The 22,228-nt window shown below is 38.2% G+C and overlaps 1 protein-coding gene across 4 annotated transcripts in view; it reads right to left on the minus strand.

Annotated features, from left to right (window-relative positions):
• The window catches only part of PRKCSH (PRKCSH beta subunit of glucosidase II), a 74,568-nt gene that overhangs the window by 41,391 nt on the left and 10,949 nt on the right, over positions 1 to 22,228 (minus strand). For all 4 annotated transcript variants that reach the window (XM_070741685.1, XM_070741683.1, XM_070741684.1 and 1 more), the window contains exons 6-10: positions 20,767 to 20,884; positions 20,355 to 20,484; positions 5,943 to 6,027; positions 5,170 to 5,248; positions 3,243 to 3,329 (exon numbers count right to left, since the gene is read on the minus strand). In XM_070741685.1, the coding sequence (XP_070597786.1) occupies positions 3,243 to 3,329; positions 5,170 to 5,248; positions 5,943 to 6,027; positions 20,355 to 20,484; positions 20,767 to 20,884 (499 nt within the window). The remainder of the gene's footprint in view (positions 1 to 3,242; positions 3,330 to 5,169; positions 5,249 to 5,942; positions 6,028 to 20,354; positions 20,485 to 20,766; positions 20,885 to 22,228) is intronic.

Raw genomic sequence — 22,228 nt, forward strand, 5'->3', positions numbered from 1 at the left:
CCGTATGCGCAGTCTCATGGCAAGAAGGGACCAGCTGCGCAGGAATCGTCGAACATAAGGGAGAACACCTGTTGCTGAGGCAATTCGGTTAATGTGTTTGGTGATAAATTACGGGCATTGGGGAGTGCGCGGGTAGGCGTTTATCTGTTTGGAGAAAGACCATTGCAAATGTTTGGATTATTCCAGGACTTCTACAGACTTTGTGGACACTTCACAGTTAACTAACTCTTGTGGACTCATAGAAGGGAGTAGCTGTGAGGATTCACAACTGCCTTAATTGCTCATTTGTTTTTGCCTTTGGCCACATTCCAGGGCTGTTATCTGGGTGAGAGAAATTTGGCTCTTTTTAAAGTGTGTGCTTTAAAAAACGGTTTGGATAAACTTTTTTTGTTCTGTGCCGGTGTGTGTTTGAATTTGCATTCCTAACTCACTGGGAGCCCGGCATAACAGGGGGTGGGGCACAATACTCAAGAAATAGATGAGAAATTAGAAAAAGTAATGGAAGGAAAAAATCAAAATGAGATGCAAGAAGTTAAAAATAAAGAAGAGAAAGGAATCAATCAGATAACATCTCAAAAGCTTATGATAGAACAGAAGGAAAAGAGAAAAATCTTTTTTTTAAAAAAAGGAAGTTTTGTTCATAGATGTTCAAATACTCCAGCAGAAGGAGATAAAGGATGCCCAGAAGGGAAAGTTCAGCCGTCACAAAATCAAAAAGAAATACAGTGGTACCTCTATCTACTGTTATGCCGGGCTTCACGTTACGAGCCCCAATTAAGTCCGAAGTGTAAATTCAAACACACACACTGTTGTAAAGTAAACAAAGAGTTGGTTTACCAAAACAGAAAGTATTGTACACACGCACTTTAATCAGCCAAAGTGCTCTCCCACAAACCACAAGCCTGGAATGCTGTGAAAAGCAAAAACAAAAGCAGAGCAGATAAAGGCAACTGTGAAGATGTCACAGCCACCCCCCCTTCAAGAGTCCACACTGTACTTAATTGTGAAATATTCAAAAAGTCTTTGTAAATACTGAAGCAGTCCAAAATCAAACAACACTCGTCCCTCTCCAAACGGATAATCTCACACACACACTCTCAGCGATGCTGGCAATTTATCAGCAGCCCCATTAGCCTAATTGCCCCAGCCACAGGTGTTCTCCCTTATTTTCTATAATACTTGCAGAGTTGTTTCCTTCTCGTCATAAACCTGCGCCTGCGAGCATCTATGAATTCCTCTTCCTCTGAATCTAATGATGATTCACTAATGGGGTCATTAGCTAAATGGCTGCCTGTAACTACCTCATCATTAGATCCTGCTTCACTCTCAGAATCTGCCCTTGACACAGAATCCTCACTGTCCAAAACTGTTGGCAGCAAAACCGGTCTCTGATAACGTGAGGATTCTCCCAAACCAACACCCACAGTCCTCAGAGCATTAACTGGCCCAGAGCCAAGCACAACACCTACAAATGCCTCTACTTACGAACTTTTCTAGATAAGAACCGGGTGTTCAAGATTTTTTTGCTTCTTCTCAGGAACCATTTTCCACTTACAAACCTGAGCCTCCGAAACTGTAACCGGAAAAGGCAGAGAGAAGCCTCTGTGGGGCCTCTCTAGGAATCTCCTGGGCGGAAACAGGGCCTCCACCCTCCCTGTGGTTTTCCCAATCACACACATTATTTGCTTTTACATTGATTTCTATGGGAAAAAATGCTTCTTCTTACAAACTTTTCTACTTAAGAACCTGGTCACAGAACGAATTAAGTTCATAAGTAGAGGTACCACTATACAAGATTCTGAGAGAGACAAATGGCTGACTAAAAAGTCAATAAATGACAGTATTTTAAAAAGGTTATGAGGGATAATGAGAAAATATATTAATAATAAAATGGGAAAATACATATAGGGAAAACAGTAGTATATATATATTAATAGATAATATCATTTACCACAACTAAAATAAATTAAGATTAGTAGATAGAGATTTAGGATTAGGCAATTTAATTGTATTATTAATATTAATAGTGTGTTAAAGTATATTGTGAATTTAAAATAATGATCAGAAATTGTGGAGATTTTGAGATACACTGCCAGGATTTATTAAATATTATTAATATCTGGTGTTATTAGTAATACTACACATTTGGAATATTGAAGCTATGGTAGAATAATGAGTAGTTCTTAAAACATTAAATAGTAATTTAATAGAAGATAATAAATACATGCATAAAGAAATGTTATCTATATTTAAACAAGTTAATGGGAAAAATGATAAAGGATTATGAAGAGAGAATAGTATTGTTAGTTAGAAGGATTATATTACATACTTATTTGCATTATTGTCAGCATTGTTTAAAAAAAGACTTGACCCAGTCAATACATTGTCCACAAAATCTGTATGGAATTATTATACTAAAAATTATGAAAAAAATATTTTTAAAAAAGGAAAAAAGATGATTCTATCTTTCCTCTAAGGCATGGATGCCAAACTCGTACTGTCAGGTTGCCATCCCATGATGTTTTGAGACATTTCTCCTTTTCATGGAGTTGGGGTGGATGTGGCCTGCGTGTGATGCATCCAAACTGTGGGCTGCCCGACTGACACCCCTACTCTAAGGCTTCATAGAATAGAAATGTCTTCAGTCTTTTATTGCCTTCTCATACTATCTTGGCCACATCAAAGACTCTTCTCCATAATCCGACTGCATATGTTACATGTGCAATTTGAGAGTGAAAGAAACTTGATAGAGTTCTGGATATGGGTCACAAGAAGTTAAACTGGCATTCACTTTATTCAACAATTGATGGATTCTTCATTTAGCAATGCATTTGTTAAATGTGGAAAGTAAATTTAAATCTTCTTCTCTTTTTTTGCTTTGCTATTTGTTTGCTCCTAATTGTATCACTTTTCTTTGTAATCAACATTTTCAGTCTTTTTCATCAATTTTAATTGCCATTTACTACCCTGAGTGCTGCATGAGTATTAGGAAGACAGGATATAAATATATTTATGTATTAAGTTTCATACTGTGTGGAACAGACTCGCTTCCTAAAAAGAAAGCTTAATATTAATGCCTGCCAAGATTTAAAAGTACAATCAATCTATAAAAGATGCCATCCTCTGAGGATGGGTCTTCCCACCCAGCATGAATCCTGTTATGAAGGAGCAGCTGCTCTAAATATATATATTCCAAACCATTCTTCCAGAAGTACTTATTCTCAAGGTTTTAAGACACTGACCTCTGTTTTGAACTTCTCCTTGATTGCTGGCCACACAACGTCCTGGAAATGGCCTCTTTCCACCTGCAAGGAGTTACCTAGCAGAGTCTTGAAGGAAAAGAGCAGAAGTAAGCCGTTGTATAGTGCTCATGGAGGTACTAATACTTAGCAAATGCACTTGCCATTTCTCAGTATGTGGATGAAATAATACAACTTAGCAAATTTACTTACCCCTTTCTCAGTATGTGGATGAAATTTGCAAGAACAAGATAGTATTTATCTTAAATATGACCAATTACAATAAGGGACATGACTATAGTAACCCTAACAGTTTACTACCTTCTTCCCTTCCCTCCTAACCCTAATCCTACCTTTCTTTCTCCCATCTCATATTTGTGATTCTGGGTGGCTTGCAGATAGCTTAGGAGTAGAACTTTGAATATTAATATTTAAAATTCTGCACAAATCTTTAAAATTACAAATGTGTTTAATATGGCTTTTTCTCTCCCTAGTCTCCAAAAAGAGGTTTAAAAATTGCCTTTCAATAAGTGATTCAATACATACAGTTATAACTTCAGAATTTGCTCACATAAATGATGTGTCTAGTGCAAAATGGTATTCCCCTGGGTTTTTTTTAGTTGTGAGCAGCTTTCAATCCACTGTAATTCCAACTAACAGCTGGAAGAGCAAATTAGTGCAGGGAATAAGAGGTAAAGTATTATTCTTGGAAAGCTCTTGTTTATTTATTTATTGACTAAATAAATAAATAATAAGAGTTTTCCAAGAATAATACTTGGATACTTAATATAGCTGCTCAGCTCACACACAGTGACTCTGGGCAATATACATCCTAATCATCACCACCATCATAACAACAACAACAGAGTTGGAAGGGACCTTGCAGGTCTTCTAACCCAACCCCTGCTTAGGCAGAAAACTCCACACCATTTCAGAGAAATGGTTATGCAACATCTTCTTAAAAACTTCCAGTGTTGGTGCATTCACAACTTCTGGAGGCAAGCTGTTCCACTGATTACCGTATTTGTTCTATCAGGAAATTTCTCCTTAGTTCTAAGTTGTTTCTCTCCTTGATTAGTTTCCATCCATTGCTTCTTGTCCTACACTCAGGTGCTTTGGAGAATTGTTTGACTCCCTCTTCTTTGTGGCAGCCCCTGAGACATTGGAGCACTCCTATCATGTTTCTCCTAGTCCTTCTTTTCATTAAACTAAACATACCCAGTTCCTGCAACTTTTGCCTTTATGTTTTAGCCTCCAGTCCCCTAATCATCTTTGTTCCTTAATTATAGTTAATAATAGGGAAATTTTTTCTGCCCTAGACCATATACTGATCCTATGGGTCAATAGTATTTTGGGTGGAAGAATTAAATGTAATTTAACTCTCAGCCTCCATATGGATTTCCATTGTCACATGACTAAAAGATATTTTGGGAAAAGTCTCTGTAGGCATCACTGGAGAAGAATTATATCACAGACCAATGAATTTATATTATAGAAACAACATTTTTTACAGTCTTAGGAAGTAATATTGCAAAGCACAAACAAAAAGTAATTGTAATTTTGGCATAGGAAATGTTCTGCAAATTACATCACCATGTAGATGTTAGGCTTGGCTCTCAGATAAATGGCATGTTTTTGCTCTTGACCTTGGAAGATGAATGGATGCAATAAACACTGAAAATCCAGTACCTCTTGCCAGGCAACCAGGCACCCATAAACTACTAAGAACAAATAGAACAAACCATGGTGGCAATTGCTGAAAGAGGAACTGGTTAAAGAAAATGACTTCACAGAAACATCTGCTAAGCTGACCTGATTTATACCCACAACTTTAGCTTCCTTTCAAATTTAAAGTAATATCCACTCTGATCTTACATGAAAGAGTGTCAAAAGAATCACAATAGAACATTTTTGACATTTCCTTTCTTACCTGGGCTTCCGTTTCTGCTAAGATCCCATCCCCATCAACATCTAACTCAGGATGTGTTTGAAGCTCTACAACAGATATTCTGGAGAAGGAGGAAGGAATAAGCCAGTTAGAGTGACAGCCAGATGGCCAAAATTTTGAAACAGGAATTGCCATAATGAAATTAGTTTCTTGGTTTTTATTTTAATCAAAAATAGATATTTTCAGTAATAATTGGTCTTGAGGATTTACAGCAGGAGTCTCCCATCCACGGCCCACTACCGGGCCATGGCCTGTTCAGAACTGAGCTGCACAAGCAGTGGGCAAGCTCACATGCAGCTCCACTTGTGAGAATAGAGTTACACACGCTTGCATGTGCACCTGCTACTCACATGGAACCATTCCTCCCCCCCCCTCCTTCCACTGGTCCACCAAGCCAGAAAGAATGGGGACCAATGATCTATACTATAAGGCATTTCTGGCAACTGAGTATCTTGCCTCAAAAAGAAAGAGAGCAATTGAGACTGGATTAGATAATCTACAGAACCTTTTTTCTTGGAAGTAGAAGAATTAGGAAGTGCTCAGTTATTATTTAAAAATTAGAATTATTGCAAGGATTGGTTCATATTCCTGGTTTATTTAACGAGAAAGCATTCCTTGTAAAGGTGGCAATGGATACTCCCCATTTCTATGGGGAATTGCACATTAGGGAAAGGGAGGAGCACAATACCTGCTCTTTTTACCCCTTAATCCAGATACCCCAAAATTTCATCATTGAATGAAGTTATTAGACTCACATTCCATCTGTGTTATCATCCAATTCATGAAAAGCCTCTTCTGCTTTGGCTCGATCCTGTGCTGCTTCTTCAGCTGCTTTCTTTTCTATAGCAAAGCAGATACATAATTTATTTTAATGAACATATCTTAAGAGTGAGTTACACCACGAAGTACTCACTCTGCCTCTCAGACACACCAATAACAGCCAAACCTCCTAAAACTGACCCCATCCCATTGGGTTAACAACCCCTGATGATCACAGAAAAGGAAGTGCAAGATCTATTTCATAGACAAAAGCCAGGAAAAGAATCAGCACCTAACAAGATAACTCCTCCTTGCATAAGTCTGTGCTGACCAATTGGTCTGAATTTTCACCTGAATCTTCAATAAATCACTAGAGATGTGCTATGTTCTCTCTTGCTTCAAATGCTCCACTATTATCCCAGTGCCAAAGAAGCCCTCCATCAAGGAACTGAATGACTACAGACTAGTTGCTCTAAAATCTGTAGTTATGAAAACCTTTGAAAGGCTAGTAATGTCCCACGTGAAAACCATTGCAGACCACCATTAGACCTTTGATATTTCCAAACTGAGCAAATAAATTGACAGGCAATGCTGTTAATATGGCTCTGACTACATCCTACAACACCTTGAATTTCCATAGACCTATGTAAGAGTCTTCTTTGTAGACTTTAGTTCAGCATTCAATACCATCATTATGGATATTCTTCTAACTAAACTAAATCAGCTAGCGGTATCTGAACACACTTGTAAGTGGATCAGAAGCTTCCTAACAGACAGGAAGCAGCAGGTAAAACTAAGCATAATCACATCAAATACCTGTACAATTAGCAAACTCCCCCCCATGTGTGCTCTCTCCACTTCTCTCTATACACCAATGACTGCATCTCAAATGATCCATCTGTTAAACTACTGAAATTTGCAGATGACAGAACAGTGATTGGGTCTCATTTGATACAATGATGAAACCGCATACAGATGGGAGGTTGAACAATTAACCTAATGATGCAACTGGAACAATCTAGAACTGAACACTCACTCAAAACCGTAGAAATGGTGGTAAGCTTTACGAGAAACCCTCCCATATTATCACCTCTTACAATGCTAGACAACACTGTATCAACAGTAGATACCTTCAAATTTCTAGGTTTTAGCATATCCCAAGACCTAAAATAAGACACTTAACATCAAAAACATCATTAAGAAAGCACAACAAAGAATGTTATTTCTGCGCCTACTAGGGAAACTCAAACTGCCTAAGAAGCTATTGATACAGTTCTACAGAGGAATTATTGAGTCTGTCATCTGCACCTTTGCATCTGTCTGGTTGCAACCCAACAAGACAGATACAGACTTCGGAAGATAATTAGAACTGCAGAAAAAACAATTACTACCAATCTGCTTTCTATTGAGGACCAATATATTGCACAAGTCAAAAAGAGGACTGTGAAAATATTTACAGACCCTTCTCATCCTGAACATAAATTGTTTCAATTCCTACCCTCAAAACGATGCTATAGAGCACTGCACACGAAAACAAATAGACACAATAACAGTTTTTGCTCCAATGCCATCACTCTGTTAAACAAATAATTCCCTCAACACTGTCAAACTATTCACTAAGGCTGCATTACTATTACTATTATGTTGCTCATCATTCCTATCCCCCATATCCTCCCACTTATGACTGCATGACTGTAACTTTGCTTGTATCCTTACTATTTATATTGTTTCCTAGTATGATTTGATTGCTTATTTGCACCTTATACTATCATTAAGTATTGTATCTTGTGATTCTTGATGAATGTATCTTGTCTTTTTTGTTGTGTGTCCAATCGCACTTGGCCAATAAAGAATTCTATTTTATTCTAATATTCTATTCACAGCTGCTAATGAAACATCAGGATAACAGAAAACTAGACCATACCCAAAAGGTCACTACTGCTTGAATTTACAGAACAACTTACCAATTTCTAAAATGTCACCATTAAGCTATCAAAATATTAGCATCTGTTTAAATTAATTATCTTTCCCTTAAAAAGGTACAACTTACAATTGGTCACTTAGCAACAGCTGAAAGCTTATAACAGACTCCAAAAGATGTCTTATGATCAGATTCCAAATTCTGAGATCTGTTCCCATCCCAGGATCACGTGACATTTTGGGTGTTTGGCAACCAGCCCACATTTATAGAATTTACAATATTTCTGTCATTTACTTCTGGTTTCTAGCAAAAAAACAAACCAAAAAACGCCTGGCAAACAATAGGTTTACTCTACAACTGCTACGTTCACTTAATGATCACCACAAAAAAGGTTGTAAAATCACACATGGTCATCTGGTGATCAGTTTTATGACTGTCATATCCAAGATCGTGAATATCACCAGTGCACTATGCAAAATCACAAGAGTCAGAGGTACGCCCTCATTTTGGTGGAGGGGTCAGAACGAATGATGTTGGGTGAGCACGCATCACTGTGCATTGTCTTTTATGTAGTGTGTATTTAGAATCATGGAATCATAGAGTTGGAAGGGACTTCCAGGGTCATCGGGTCCAACCCCCTGCTAAATGCAGGATTCACTAAACCATCCCCAAAAGATGACTGACCAGTCTCTGTTTGAAGACCTCCAGTGAAGGCGAGCTCACCACATCTTGTGGCAAACTGTTCCACCAGTTTATCACCCTTACAATTAGAAAGTTTTTTCTGATATCTAATCTAAATCTACTCCTTTGCAGTTTCATTCCATTGTTTCTAGTCCTTCCATTTGCTAATGAGAACAATGCTGATCCCTCGGCTCTGTGACAGCCCTTCAGATATTTGTAGACAGCTATCAAGTCTCCTCTCAATCTTCTCCTTTGCAGACTAAACATCCCTAGATCCTTTAACTGTTCCTCATAGGACATGGTTTCCAGACCACTCACCATCCTTGTAACTCTCCTTTGAACTTGCCCTAGTTTATCAATGTCCTTTTTTAAATTGGGGCCCCCAGAATTGAACACAGTATTCCAAGTGTGGTCGTACCAAAGTACTGTAGAGAGGAATACTTACTTCACATGAGCGAGATTCTATGCTCCTCTTGATACATCCCAGGATTGTGTTTGCCTTTTTTGCAGCTGCTTCACACTGTTGACTCATGTTTAATCTGTGATCTACCAATACACCCAGGTCCTTCTCATCTGTGCTGCTGCTCAGACACATTCCTCCCATTCTATATGTGCTGTTTTCATTATTTTTGCCCAGATGTAGGATATTGCATTTCTCTCTGTTAAATACCATTCTGTTAGTTTTAGTCCATTGTTCAAGTCTAGATCTTTTTAAATCCTATCTCTATCTTGTTTAGTATTAGCAACACCACCTAGCTTTGTGTCATCAGCAAATTTAATATGTTTTCCTTCAATTCCTTCATCTAGCTCATTTATAAATATGTTAAATAGCACTGGGCCTAGGACAGACCCTTGTGGTACTACACTTGAAACATTCTTCCAATTGGATGTGCAACCATTTATTAGCACTCTTTGAATACGATCACTAAGCCAGTTTTGAATCTATCTAACTGTTCTTTTGTCAATCCCATACTTGACCATTTTTTCAATAAGAATGGAATGAGATACTTTGTCAAATGCTTTACTGAAGTCAAGATATACCACATTTACTGCATTTCCCTGATCAACCCATTTGGTAATTCTATCATAGAAAGAAATTAGATTAAGAACATAAGAAGAGCCATGTTGAATCAGGCCAAAGCCCATCGAGTCCAGCATTCTGTGCCACACAGTGGCCCACCAATTGTACATGGGGATCTTGAGCAGAAAGAGAAGGCAAAAACCTCCCTTTCCCTTGACCACCAACCAAATGATACTCAAGGGAAAGATTTAGTCTGGCATGACTTGTTTGTTATAAATCCATGTTGGCTCTGGTTAACTACTGCATTCCTATCCAAGTGCTGGTACACATGCTACTTTATAACTTGTTCAAGGAGGTTTCCTGGTATTGAAGTCAGACTCATAGGCCTGTAGTTTCCTGATTCCACCTTTTTACCCTTTTTGAAGATAGGGATAATATTTGCCCTTCTCTATTCTACATGAACTTCTCCTGTTGTCCATGAATTTTCAAAATCACTGCAAGTAGTTCCACTATTACTTCTGCTAGTTCTTTCAGTACCCTGGGATGTAATTCATCTGGGCATGGAGATCTGAATTTATTTAAATTAGCTAAGAGTTGCCTCACCTTTTCTCTGTCTATTAAATGTTTTGGTTCTTTTGCTCCTTCAATAGTAGAATAAAGGCCAGCTGTTGTATGTCCTTTTTCAGAAAAAACAGATGCAAAATAAGTGTTCAGAAGTTCAGCATTCTCAGTATTGTTTTTGATCAATTCATAATTTTCCCTCTGTAGAACTCCTATAGCATCCTTAGCTTTTTTCTTTTGACGTACCCCCCAAAACCTTTTATTATTGCTTTTTACATTCCTTGCGAGACTCAGTTCATATTTAGCTTTAGTTTTTCTGACACTTGCCCTACAGTTGCTGCAGACTGCCTTATATTCTTCCTTAGAAATGTCCCCCTTCATTTCATAAACTGTTTTTTCCTTTTTAGTAAATTATTAAGATTTGGGTTCAACCACAGTGGCCTCCTTAAATGCTTCCCATGTTTTCTTCTTTTGGGAATTGTTGAAGATTGTGTTTCTAGAATCTCATGTCGCAAGATTTCCCATCCTTCTTGGACATTTCTGTCTTTTAAGACTTCCAACCATTGGATTCTTCCTACCCTCCTTCTGAGTCAGTGATGGGCTCCTATGGGAATGGTCAGGAACCCAGTTCCGGTGGCAAAATTTGGAGATCCACCCCAGAGCACCCAATTTGCACTGAAAGATGTTGAAACAAAATGCATAAGCCATGCCCACAGTGTGGTAGTAAAAATTTTGGTAGTCCATCACTGTTCTGAGTCCATCAAAATCTGCTCTTCTGAAATCCAGTCTTGAAGTCTGAGTCCTCTCAGGTCTTCCTCCCTTTGTTATGTAGAATTCAATTATTGCATGGTCACTGCAGCCCAAGGTCCTGGCCACCCTTACTTCCTCAACCATTTCTTCCTTGTTGGTAAGAATTAGATCCAGGATAGCAGAGCCTCTTGTTTTTTCTTCCACTTTTTGGCAGATAAAATTATCATCTAGACAAGATAAAAAAATAGTAGGCCCGTAAGTTTTGCCCGAGATAGGTCCCCAACAAATGTCTGGATAGTTAATACCTCCCATAATCACGGTATCATATTTATTTGAGACTATAGTCATCTGTTGTAGGAAGAGTTCATCTATATGGGGCACTTGGGGAAAAGGAATCCTCAATCTGAGTATTGTATTGGCAGTTCCGTGTTAGCAAAAACTTCAGAAGAGAAGGATTTAGGGGTAGTGATTTCTGACAGTCTCAAAATGGGTGAGCAGTGTGGTCGGGCGGTAGGAAAAGCAAGTAGGATGCTTGGCTGCATAGCTAGAGGTATAACAAGCAGGAAGAGGGAGATTGTGATCCTGCTATACAGAGCGCTGGTGAGACCACATTTGGAATACTGTATTCAGTTCTGAAGACCTCACCTACAAAAAGATATTGACAAAATCGAATGGGTCCAAAGACGGGCTACAAGAATGGTGGAAGGTCTTAAGCATAAAACGTATCAGGAAAGACTTAATGAACTCAATCTGTACAGTCTGGAGGACAGAAGGAAAAGGGGGGACATGATCGAAACATTTAAATATGTCAAAGGGTTAAATAAGGTTCAGGAGGGAAGTGTTTTTAATAGGAAAGTGAACACAAGAACAAGGGGAAAGTTGTGGGAAAGATCAAAAGCAACATGAAAAAATATTATGTTACTGAAAGAGTAGAAGATCCGTGGAACAAACTTCCAGCAGACGTGGTTGGTAAATCCACAGTAACTGAATTTAAACATGCCTGGGATAAACATCCATCCATCCTAAGATAAAATACAAAAAATAGTATAAGGGCAGACTAGATGGATCATGAGGTCAGTCTTCTATGTTTCTATATCTTCTGTTTGTCCAGGACGCCTATAACAAACTCCCATGATGGTGGCCGTTGTTTTTTTCACCTTGTATTCTTACCCAGATGGTTTCTACAGAGCTTCCATTTTCTGAAACTTGAATCTCTAGATGATATGTTTCCCTAACATATAATGCAACACCACCTCCCCTTTTGTTAAGTCTGTTTCTTATAAATAAGTTGTAACCTCTAAGCTTTGTATTCCAATCATGTGTCTCCTCCCACCAAGTTTCAGTGATACCTATGACATCATATTTATTTTCTTGTGTTAGGATCTCCAGTTCTTTTTTGTTTCCCATGCTATGTGCATTAGTGTAGAAGCATTTTAGTTTGTGATTTAGCTTGCCTTCTTTGGGTCTCTCCCAAACGTTATACCTTTGTTATTCTCTTTTTATTTGGCCAGTATGATTGTCCTCTGCATTCATTGGCTGTGCATGTTTGCCTGCCTTTTTACTTCCCTTCCCCTTCTGCTTTAGTTTAAAGCTCTCCTGATGAGTGATGTAAGACGCCTTCCAAAAATATTCTTTCTCATTCTTGTAAGGTGGAACCCATCCCTTACCAAGAGTCCATCATATAAGTAGCTCACTCCGTGGTCTAGAAATCCAAATCCCTGTTGGTAACACCATCGACATAGCCAGTTGTTTACCTTCAAAATCTTTTTCCATCTTCTTCTTCTGTGACCATCCACTGGGAGGATAGATGAGAAGACTACCTGTGCTCCCAGTTCCTTCACTTTCCTGCCTAGGTCCTCAAAATCTCTGCAGATAGTTTCAAAATCCTCTGTTGCAGTGTCGTTTGTCCCTATAGGTATCAATAGAAATGGGTAGTCATCTGTAGGACAAAAGGCCTCTCAGACACATCTTTGATTTATGCTCCTGGAAGACAGCATACCTCTTGTGAAGTTATGTCACGTCTGCACACAGCCACTTCTTTTCCTCCCAATAGGGAATCCCCCATAACCACCACTCTCCCTTTTTTCTTCTTCTCTGGGGCAGTTCGTTTCCTCAGTTAAAGAGGTTTCTGAGTGCTAACTGGACTGCTCCCAGATGTATAATTCTGCTCATCTTCATTGTGTTCTTGCATGACAACCTGGTATTGGTTCTTAAGCTGTAGAGATGCTGACAGCCTCCTACCCCTCCTTCTTGTCTGAGACACATTTCCATTCCGTTGCTTCTACTGGTATGCTAGGATTTTCTTTCTCTTCATTAAACAGAAGGGGCTCTTCTGTTTGAGCCTCTGCATCCCTAATGAGTTTCAGAGTGGACAATCTCTCCTCGAGACTTCGCACCTTTTCTTCCAACAGCAACACGAGCTTGCATTTGTGGCAGGTGAAGTTTGTCTTCTCTTCTGGCAGTACTGTAAATTCACTGCAGAAGACCATGTGGTCACTCTTCTCTTCCATGTTTGTCACTTTTTAGGTCTAAAAATTCTGGTGAATTCCTCTGTTTCCCTGGTCACCAAATCCGGTGTTCCTTTGCCTTGCGGTGAGTTTTTTAGCTTCTTCCCAGCATGCACCAGGAATATGCAAATTACCCCCTGAAGCTCAGATTCAAAAAAATTAATAAAATTGATTTTTTTTAAAAAAGTCGGAGTATGCCCAACATTTGTTTTTTACTTATGCCTGTGCTTAAGTCTTGACATAGTAATATAAAGACATTTGAGGATTATAAACTTCTGTCCTAGAGCCCTGTCAAATCTGAGAAGAAAATAGGTGAAACAGAAAGCACAAACCTAAATCTAAAAAATAAATTAAAATGTAACCGATGCTTAATATTGAATCTAAATTATTTCTGACTATCCATACTCAAGCAAATTCAGTTGTTCTTATTATATTTTTTGAAGTATAAGACACACTTCTCCCATAAAAGGGTGAAAATTTGAGTGTGTTTTATCCACCAAATATAGTGCTTTTTATCCACCTGCTGGCCCTCACCCTTTGGCCTCTGCCTCCCAGCAATTTGCCTCCTTGCAACACACAGTTCATCTCAATTTCAGCTTCAGCACAGCCTGATTAACACAAGCAGCTGATTTGGATGCCTCCCCCGACCATCAGCTGTTTCAGGATGCAGGGATTGCCATTGTTGCCTCCAGGTGTGGAGAGACAGATTTTTTTTTATTGTGCTAATCAGACTGTGCTGAAACTGAAAGTGAAACTGACATAGGCTGTTTGCTGCAAGGAAGCAAATTACTGGGAGGCAGAGACAGATTTTTTTTCCTCCCCCAAAAAGGTAGGTGCATCTTATAGTCCGGCGCATCTTATACTCTGAAAAATATGGTACCGTATATACTTGAGTATAAGTCAACCCGATCATAAGCCAAGGCACCTACTTTTGCCACAAAAACTGGGAAAACCTATTGACTTGAATATAAGCCCAGGGTGGAAAATACAGTGGCTACTGGTAACTAATAAAAATGGAATATTCTTCTATCGTAGCTTCTTAAAATTGTTTTTGTAGAATTAAAAAAAACATATGAAGAACGGTTGCAGGAACTGGGTATATCTAGTTTAATGAAAAAAGGACCAGGAGAGACATGATACCATTCTTCCAATATCTCAGGGTTTGCCACAAAGAAGAGAGAGTCAATCTATTCTCCAAAGCATCTGAGGGCAGAACAAGAAGCAATGGGTGGAAACTAAACAAGGAGAGAAGCAACTTAGAACTAAGGAGAAAATTCCTGACAGTTAGAACAATGAATCTGTGGAACAGCCTGCCACTAGAAGTTGTGAATGCTCCAACACTGGAAGTTTTTAAGAAGATGTTGGATACCCATTTATCTGAAGTAGTGTAGGGTTTCCTGCCTAGGCAAGGGGTTGGACTAGAAGACCTCCAAGGTCCCTTCCAACTCTGTTGTTATTATCGTTATGTAACATTTTTCCTTCCAAAATGTTTATTTCTTGCACCTTTCTTCCTCCCCTTCCAAAATCTTTCTTTTCTTAAATTCCAAAAACCTCTTAAAATATTTTTAGGAATGTTATCTTAATCTTAAAACCTGTTATCTTAATCTTCATTACAATATCATTATAATTTTCTTAATAATTGGGATTTCATATATTCTTTCAAAACAAATTAAATCAAACTTCCATATGATAAATATTCAGATTTTCCATTTAAAACATATTTCATAAGTTAAAATCATTACTATCTCAATAGATCAGTAAATAACAATTGGGGCTTACTTACTCAATCATTAATTGTAAAATCTTTCTTCTATATGATATTTATCTTGCATAAGGAGAAACCATACTCTAAAAGGTAAATCTATTCATATTAATTATGTAGAACAAATGATTAATGACAAAATTTATACTATTATATTATCCTAACCTTTGTATTGTTTTTAAAAAGTCAGCATTAACAATCCTCTTGGGTATGATAAATATAGTTGGAAGCAATGTTCCCTCTAATTTTTTTTCGGTGTGGGCGGAAAAGTATAGCGTCTGAGCGGCAGTCCTCTTGGGACTGGGCGGCATAGAAGTATGTATGTATGTATGTATGTATGTATGTATGTATGTATGTATGTATAAATAAATAAAGAAAGAAAAAATCCCTTTTTTAATTAAAAGAAATTAATAATTAAAAAAACCAAAATCCATTACTATTAAATCTAAAACAACCAGCAAAACCAAAAACATAACTATTAATAAAAACAGGTGAGGGCTGTTTTTTTTCTCTGTTATTATTTAAGTGCTTTTACCATATGCTTTAAATCAAGAGTCAGTTCTCTCTCTGTTTCTCTCTCTTTCCTATCATTCTCTGCCTCAATCATTTTCTCATCTTTTTTTTCTCCCCTTTTTTCTATCATTTCTCTCTCTCTCTCTCTCTTCCTTCCACTCTTCTCTCTGTCTCGCTTTCTCTGTCTCTCTCTCTTGCTTTCTTCCTCTCTCTCACTCTCTCTCACTCGCTTCCTTCCTCTCTCATCTCTCTCTCTCTTTCTTGCTCTCTCTCTCTCACTCTTTCTCTTCCTTCCTCTCTTCTCTCTCTCAATCTTTCTCTCTCTCTCTCTCTTGCTTTCTTTCTGTCTCTTTCTCTCCCCCTCTTGCTCTTTTTCTCTCTCTCTCTCTCATTTTCTTTCTCTCTCTCTTGTTTTTTCTCTCTCTCTTCCTCTCATTTTCTTTCTCTCTCTCACTCTCTCTCTCTCTTGTTCTCTCTCTTGCTATCTCTCTTTCACTCCCCCCTCTTTCTCTCTCTTTCTCACTTTCTCTCTATCTTGCTCTGTCTGTTGCTCTCACTCTCTCTCGTTCTCTCTCAGTTCTTCAAACAGCGGAGGCCGGCGAAGGTTTTTCTTATTTTGAATGTTCCAGACGGGCTGGCAGGGGGATGGGGAGTGCGTGCGCCTGCGTGCCCGACATTGAAAATCACCTTCGCCTGCCTCCGCTGTGAGAAGAACGCCTGCCCCGCCTCTCCTGTAGCCCCCTTGCTGACAGCCCGGGACAAAAGCGCTCTCGGAGAAGGGACTGCGAGAGGGGCAGGGCGGGGTTCCCAAAGCGCTCGGAGCGACTAGCGGCCTGATGAGGAGGACGAGAAGCCGCAGCCGCCACCGCCACTGCGGGAGGAGATGCGCCCCAAGGTGGAAAGCGGAGGAGGAGAAAGAGAGGCGGATCGGGCGGGAGGCAGCGGAAAGAAGCCAGGGGCGCGAGGGGGCTGAAAGCACTGGGGGAGCGGGCACGGGCGCAGCTCCTTGCGCACCCTTGGAAAAGGGTACGCGGGGGGGTGTTTTGGGGTGCGTGCGCGCAGCTTAGAGTGAACAGTGATTGGAAGAAAAAGTTTAATTACACAGAGTTATCCCCACTTGAAGCAACATTTTCTTACAAAATAATCTCTTCTGTTATTAGAAATTAATCAAATTTAAATGGGTAACTTACATTTTACTTGTACATTTTATTTATTTGTAAAATATTGTTGCTGGTTGATCATAAGAGAAAGCCATGGTTCCTTCGTTCTGAAAGTCTCTTCAACACTCCCACCCCTTCCCCCAGTGCTTCCTGTACAGGAGGAGCTGTGATTGGTTCAGCCTGCTGCCAATCAAACAGCTCTCTCAGTGCCTCCTTTCTCTGTAGAGGAGGAACTGTGATTGGTTCAGCCTGCTGCCAATCAGGCAGCTGAGGGGTGTTGCCGGCTGGACTGTAGCAAGAGCAGAAAGAAAAAAAGCTCGTGTTGCCAGAGCCATGAGGTTTCCTTCCTCCCTGCCTTTCACATTGGAACTGCAGCTTTGGAAAATGCTGCACAGCAGTTTTCAGGTCACTAAAAATCAGTGACTCTATTATAAGTCGAGGTTGGATTTTTCAGCACATTTTTTTTGCTGAAAATCTTGACTTATACTCGAGTATATACGGTAAATATTTGCCTGATTTTGCCACACAAAATCCGAAACCTTGTGTATTAAAAATTTCTAAAATATTTTAAAAACGAAACTGTTGTGATACTTAAGGAAAATATTCTGCAGGGCTCTAACCCCGCTGTTCTGTTCGAAAAAAGTTCCTAATGTTATGTTCCCGGGTCACCCTGACCCGGACCGAAAACTCTTCATTTGCAGTGCTTATGTTTGGTCTTTTTGAAAGCTTTTTTCACCTGGAAACATGTTTGAACATTTCTGCACACAATGGAATGAAAATTGAACTGAAAAAATTAATCCTTATTGGTTTATTTTGCACATAAATGTGCCTCCCCCCCCCATTTTTGTGAAAGTTTTTTCAATTTATGGATAGTTTTGCTTGCAAAATCCATTCTATTTTACTAAAGTTGGTGTGGGATTGGTAGCTTGAACATTTCTGCACACAATGATATGAAAATTGAACTGAGAAAATTAATCCTTATTGGTTTATTTTGCACATAAATGTGCCTCCCCCCCCCGTTTCTGTGACATAGTCTTCACTTTATGGATAGTTTTGCTAGCAGAATACATTCAATTTTGCTAAAGTTGGTGTGGGATTTGTAGCTTGAACATTTCTGAACATAATGATATGAAAATTGAAGTGGAAAAATTGATGCATATTGGTTTATTTTGCATATAAAGTTATTTCAATTTATATAAAATTTATGCTGTTAATTTCAAATTTACATACTTTTTTTTAGTAAAATGGATTTCTTTCATAAAATTAGTTATCTGGCTACAATGTGGTTGATTTTCAAAAGGATATTCCAAATATTTCTAGACAAATATGTATGAACAGTGACAATAATGGCACACAGCAAGGCCGGGGGGGTGTCCCTTTTGTGGCAAAAATAAACCAATAAGAACCATTTTTTTCAGTTCATTTATATTTTTCTTATATTCAGAAATGTTCAATTTAGTATATCAAACCTTTTGGGGGGAAATTCCTTAGGGATTTGTAGCCTTAAAAAATAGAAATTGACACGAAATTCAGAAAGGATGGGGGGAGGGGCTTTTTGATCAAAATAAAAATATAAGTCTCAATTTTTCCAGTTCAATTTTCATATCATTATGTTCATAAATGTTCAAACTAGTTTTCCAGTTGAAAAAGTTTTCAAAAATACCAAATTCAAGTACCTAAAAAAAATCATTTTGGTCCGGGTCTATATGACCCGAACAGACTAAACGTGACTTTTTTTTTGCCCAGAAAAAAATTTTTTTCCCCACCCCCACAAATATTTTTTTGATGATCAGCATTGTTAAATTGAGTAAATGAATGCCTAAGATATTAAAAATATTTTGGATTTGAAGCCTGCGTAAATATAAAGTGAAAATGGTTGCAAGCAGCCGAGGGGGGGAGGGAGGCCTTATTTCTGATGTTAAAAAACCAGTAAGAATCATTTTTTTCAGTTCCTTTATATTTTTCTTATATTCAGAAATGTTCAAGGTACCATTCCCACACCAACTCCAGTAAAATAGACTGCATTTTGCAAGCAAAACTATCCATAAATTGAAAAAACTTTCACAAAAACGGGGGGGGGAGGCACATTTATGGGCAAAATAAACCAATAAGGATTAATTTTTTCAGTTCAATTTTCATTCCATTGTGTGAAGAAATGTTCAGACTACTTTCCAAGTGAAAAAAGCTTTCAAAAAGACCAAACATAAGCACTGCAAATGAAGTGTTTTCGGTCCGGGTCAGGGTGACCCGGGAACATAACATTAGGGAGTTTTTTTTTTTCAGCAAGAAAGAAACCTCCCACCCCCCCAAAAAAATTCTCATAGAGAGAACCCCTGAAATGATGAAAAGTCATGAAATTTCAAGTTTCAGATATGCAGGGAAAATTTTTTACAGGGTCTCAAACCTTGATTTCGGGTCTCACAGACCCGAACAGAACAGCAGGGCTAAATACTGCTATATTTCTTAGCAATGGTTAAACTACTCACATTTTTAAAGTAGTGTAATGGATTCCTAAAAAATTAAATGAAATTCTGCTTCCCCTCAACTGCAGCTAACATTTTCCTTATTAAGAATTTTGTGTTATTTCTTTAAGCTGGTATTGTGCTGGTTTGTAATCAAAACTAAAAATGTAAAAGTTCAGTCCTTCTGGCACAGGCCAAGATGAGTTCAATCAACACTCTATTTCTAATTATAGTATAGTCAGAATAAGATATACATGATATTTATCAATCATAATGATGACATTTTCCTATACTATCAATATCATTATACAAATGATATTTTGAAGCATTCTATATTAAACTTTCCCTTATTAATGTGCATTAAACCAGTGTCAATGGCCAAATCTTATAGCATATAAGCTAAATCTTCTAGAACATATATGTAGACAAGAAGTTGCATCTGACTCTCCCATAGTTAGAAAAAAAGAAAATAATCTCTCTGGCATCCTTAGTCTAATCTAAGCATTTGGAGGGAAGGCTCAACAGTGAACAATGTAGTCATGATCAGTTTAGAGAGTTGCATCAAGCATCTTAAGTCTGGTTCCAAGAAAACCTAATTTGGGGAGACCCAACCTGCAAGAAAGTCAACTACAACAGCAGAACATTAAAAAGTTTGCTTAAAAACATTTGTTTGTTTTGTTGAAGAGGAAAAAGCAAAAAAATAATAATAACAGCGATGTAACAAGACCAAGAGTTCTACAAACTGCACATTTTAGATGATTCTTAAACACTTAATTTCTCCTCTGGACCATGCCAATGCACCAAAACATTCAGCTTTGCACATCCCTAATAGGAAATGTAGCTTTCTGAACCAGATTCATACATTTCCCATTGTTTCCCCAAATCTCACAAAATTTCTCACGTATTGGACTAAATTTTCACTTCAGATGAGAAAAAATGTCATTGTTTACATTCCTAACTTGCCATCCATTGTAGTTCTAACATAGATCAATATCTCCCTCATTCTTTTAAGAGGAAAGATGCTAATATTCAATGTCATTAAAGCCTTCAATAGAGTATCCCAGACTGACCTTCCCAGGCTTTCTGGTGGATATCTTTGGCCTCTTTTTCAGGTTTCTCAGCAGCTTCCTTTGCTAACCGTAGTGCCTCCACTTGTTCCTCCACAGAATTCTTACCCTCCTGCAATTCTGTTAGTTTTTTCTGCAAAGAGAGGGGGGAAAGGACTGTGAATTTTATCCAAATCCAAATAGCTTCATAGGAAATCAATACAAATCTGTAACCAATTGCTATGCTCTATAACAAATTACAGAGTATAGAAAAATTCAGTCTACTGAAGATACTCAAGAATAGGGCACACTCCCAAACTTTGCTTTTACAATCAGAAAGTTTTCACTTTTCTTAAAGTGCTTTGACAAAAATTAAAATATCCAGTCTTACAACTGCAGCTAGCAAAAAGCGTTTTCTCTACAGGCTGCCTCTCACCTGTTTTTCTTCCTTTCTCTTACTTGCTTCTTCCATCAGGGCCTTCTTGATTTCAAAGCCTTCTCTGGCCACCTCGGCCATCTGCTTCAGTGTCTCCCGTTCTTTTCGTCCCATTTCTCTGTAAAGGGACAAGGGAATAGAATGCCAAGGTTTAGGACAAGATGTTCAGTCATGGCATCTACCAATGGGTGGAAAGGAATCCTATCCTAGAAAAATCTGCACAAGTGAAAAATTCTGCATAACTCTAGAGAATGGCATGGATGAAGAACACTGTTTAACAATTTGAAAGATATTGTTGCTTTTCAAATTTATAAGCATGGCACATAATTCTGAACACCATATAGCAGTAAATAATCTTAAAAGAACAATTATAAAGTTGGTATTCCACAAAACATCACATTATGCAATTTTTAAAAAAAGATCTGCAAAATAATGAAAGAAAATTGGTAGTAGTAGATAATATCCTAAGAGGGAAATACAATCTTACACGTTCACCAGTTTACCTGGTGGTAGTGACATTTCCTTTCATAACCATTAGCAGCCAAATTGTGAACAGACAACTCCCATGACAATTATTATATAATAATATCCATCTGTTAAACTACTGAAGTTTGCAGACAATACAACAGTGATTGGTCTCATTCTAGACAACTATGATACAGATGGGAGATTGAACAACTACCCTTGTGGTGTGACTGGAACAATCTAGAACTGAGCACACTCAAAAACGTAGAAATGGTGATAGACTTTAGGAGAAACCCTCCCATCCATCTCTCACAAAACTAGACAACACAGTATCAACAGTAGAGACCTTCAAATTTCTAGGTTCTATCATATCTCAAGACCTAAAATAATAACGTAACATCAATAACATCATCAAAAAAGCACAAGGAAAAAATGTTCTTTCTGCGACTACTCAGGAAGCTCAAATTGCCCAAGGAGCTGCTGATATAGTTCTACAGAGGAATTATTGAGTCTGTAATCTGCACCTCTATAACTGTCTGGTTTACAAGACAGACAACCCAACAAGACCAACACAGAGAATAATCAGAACCGCAGAAAAAACAACTGCTGCCAACCTGCCTTCAATTGAGGACCTGATTACTACACAAGTCAAAAAGAGGGCTGTGAAAATATTTACTGACCCCTCGTATCCTGGACATAAATTGTTTCAACTCCTCAAAACGTCACTACAGAGCACTGCACACCTAGACAACTAGATACAAGAACATTTTCCCCTGAACGTCGTAACTCTGCTAAACAAATAATTCCCTCAATATTATCAAACTATTTACTAAGTCTACACTACTAGTTTTTCTCATCATTCCTATCATCCATTTCCTCCCACGTATGACTGTAACTTATTGCTTGTATCTTTAAGATTTGTATTAATAATGTTTTTTCATTGCTTATTTGACCCCTATGACAATCATTAAGTGTTGTACCTCATGATTCTTGACAA

The sequence above is a fragment of the Erythrolamprus reginae genome, chromosome 2, assembly GCF_031021105.1.
Source record: "Erythrolamprus reginae isolate rEryReg1 chromosome 2, rEryReg1.hap1, whole genome shotgun sequence".
NCBI lineage: Eukaryota > Metazoa > Chordata > Lepidosauria > Squamata > Dipsadidae > Erythrolamprus > Erythrolamprus reginae.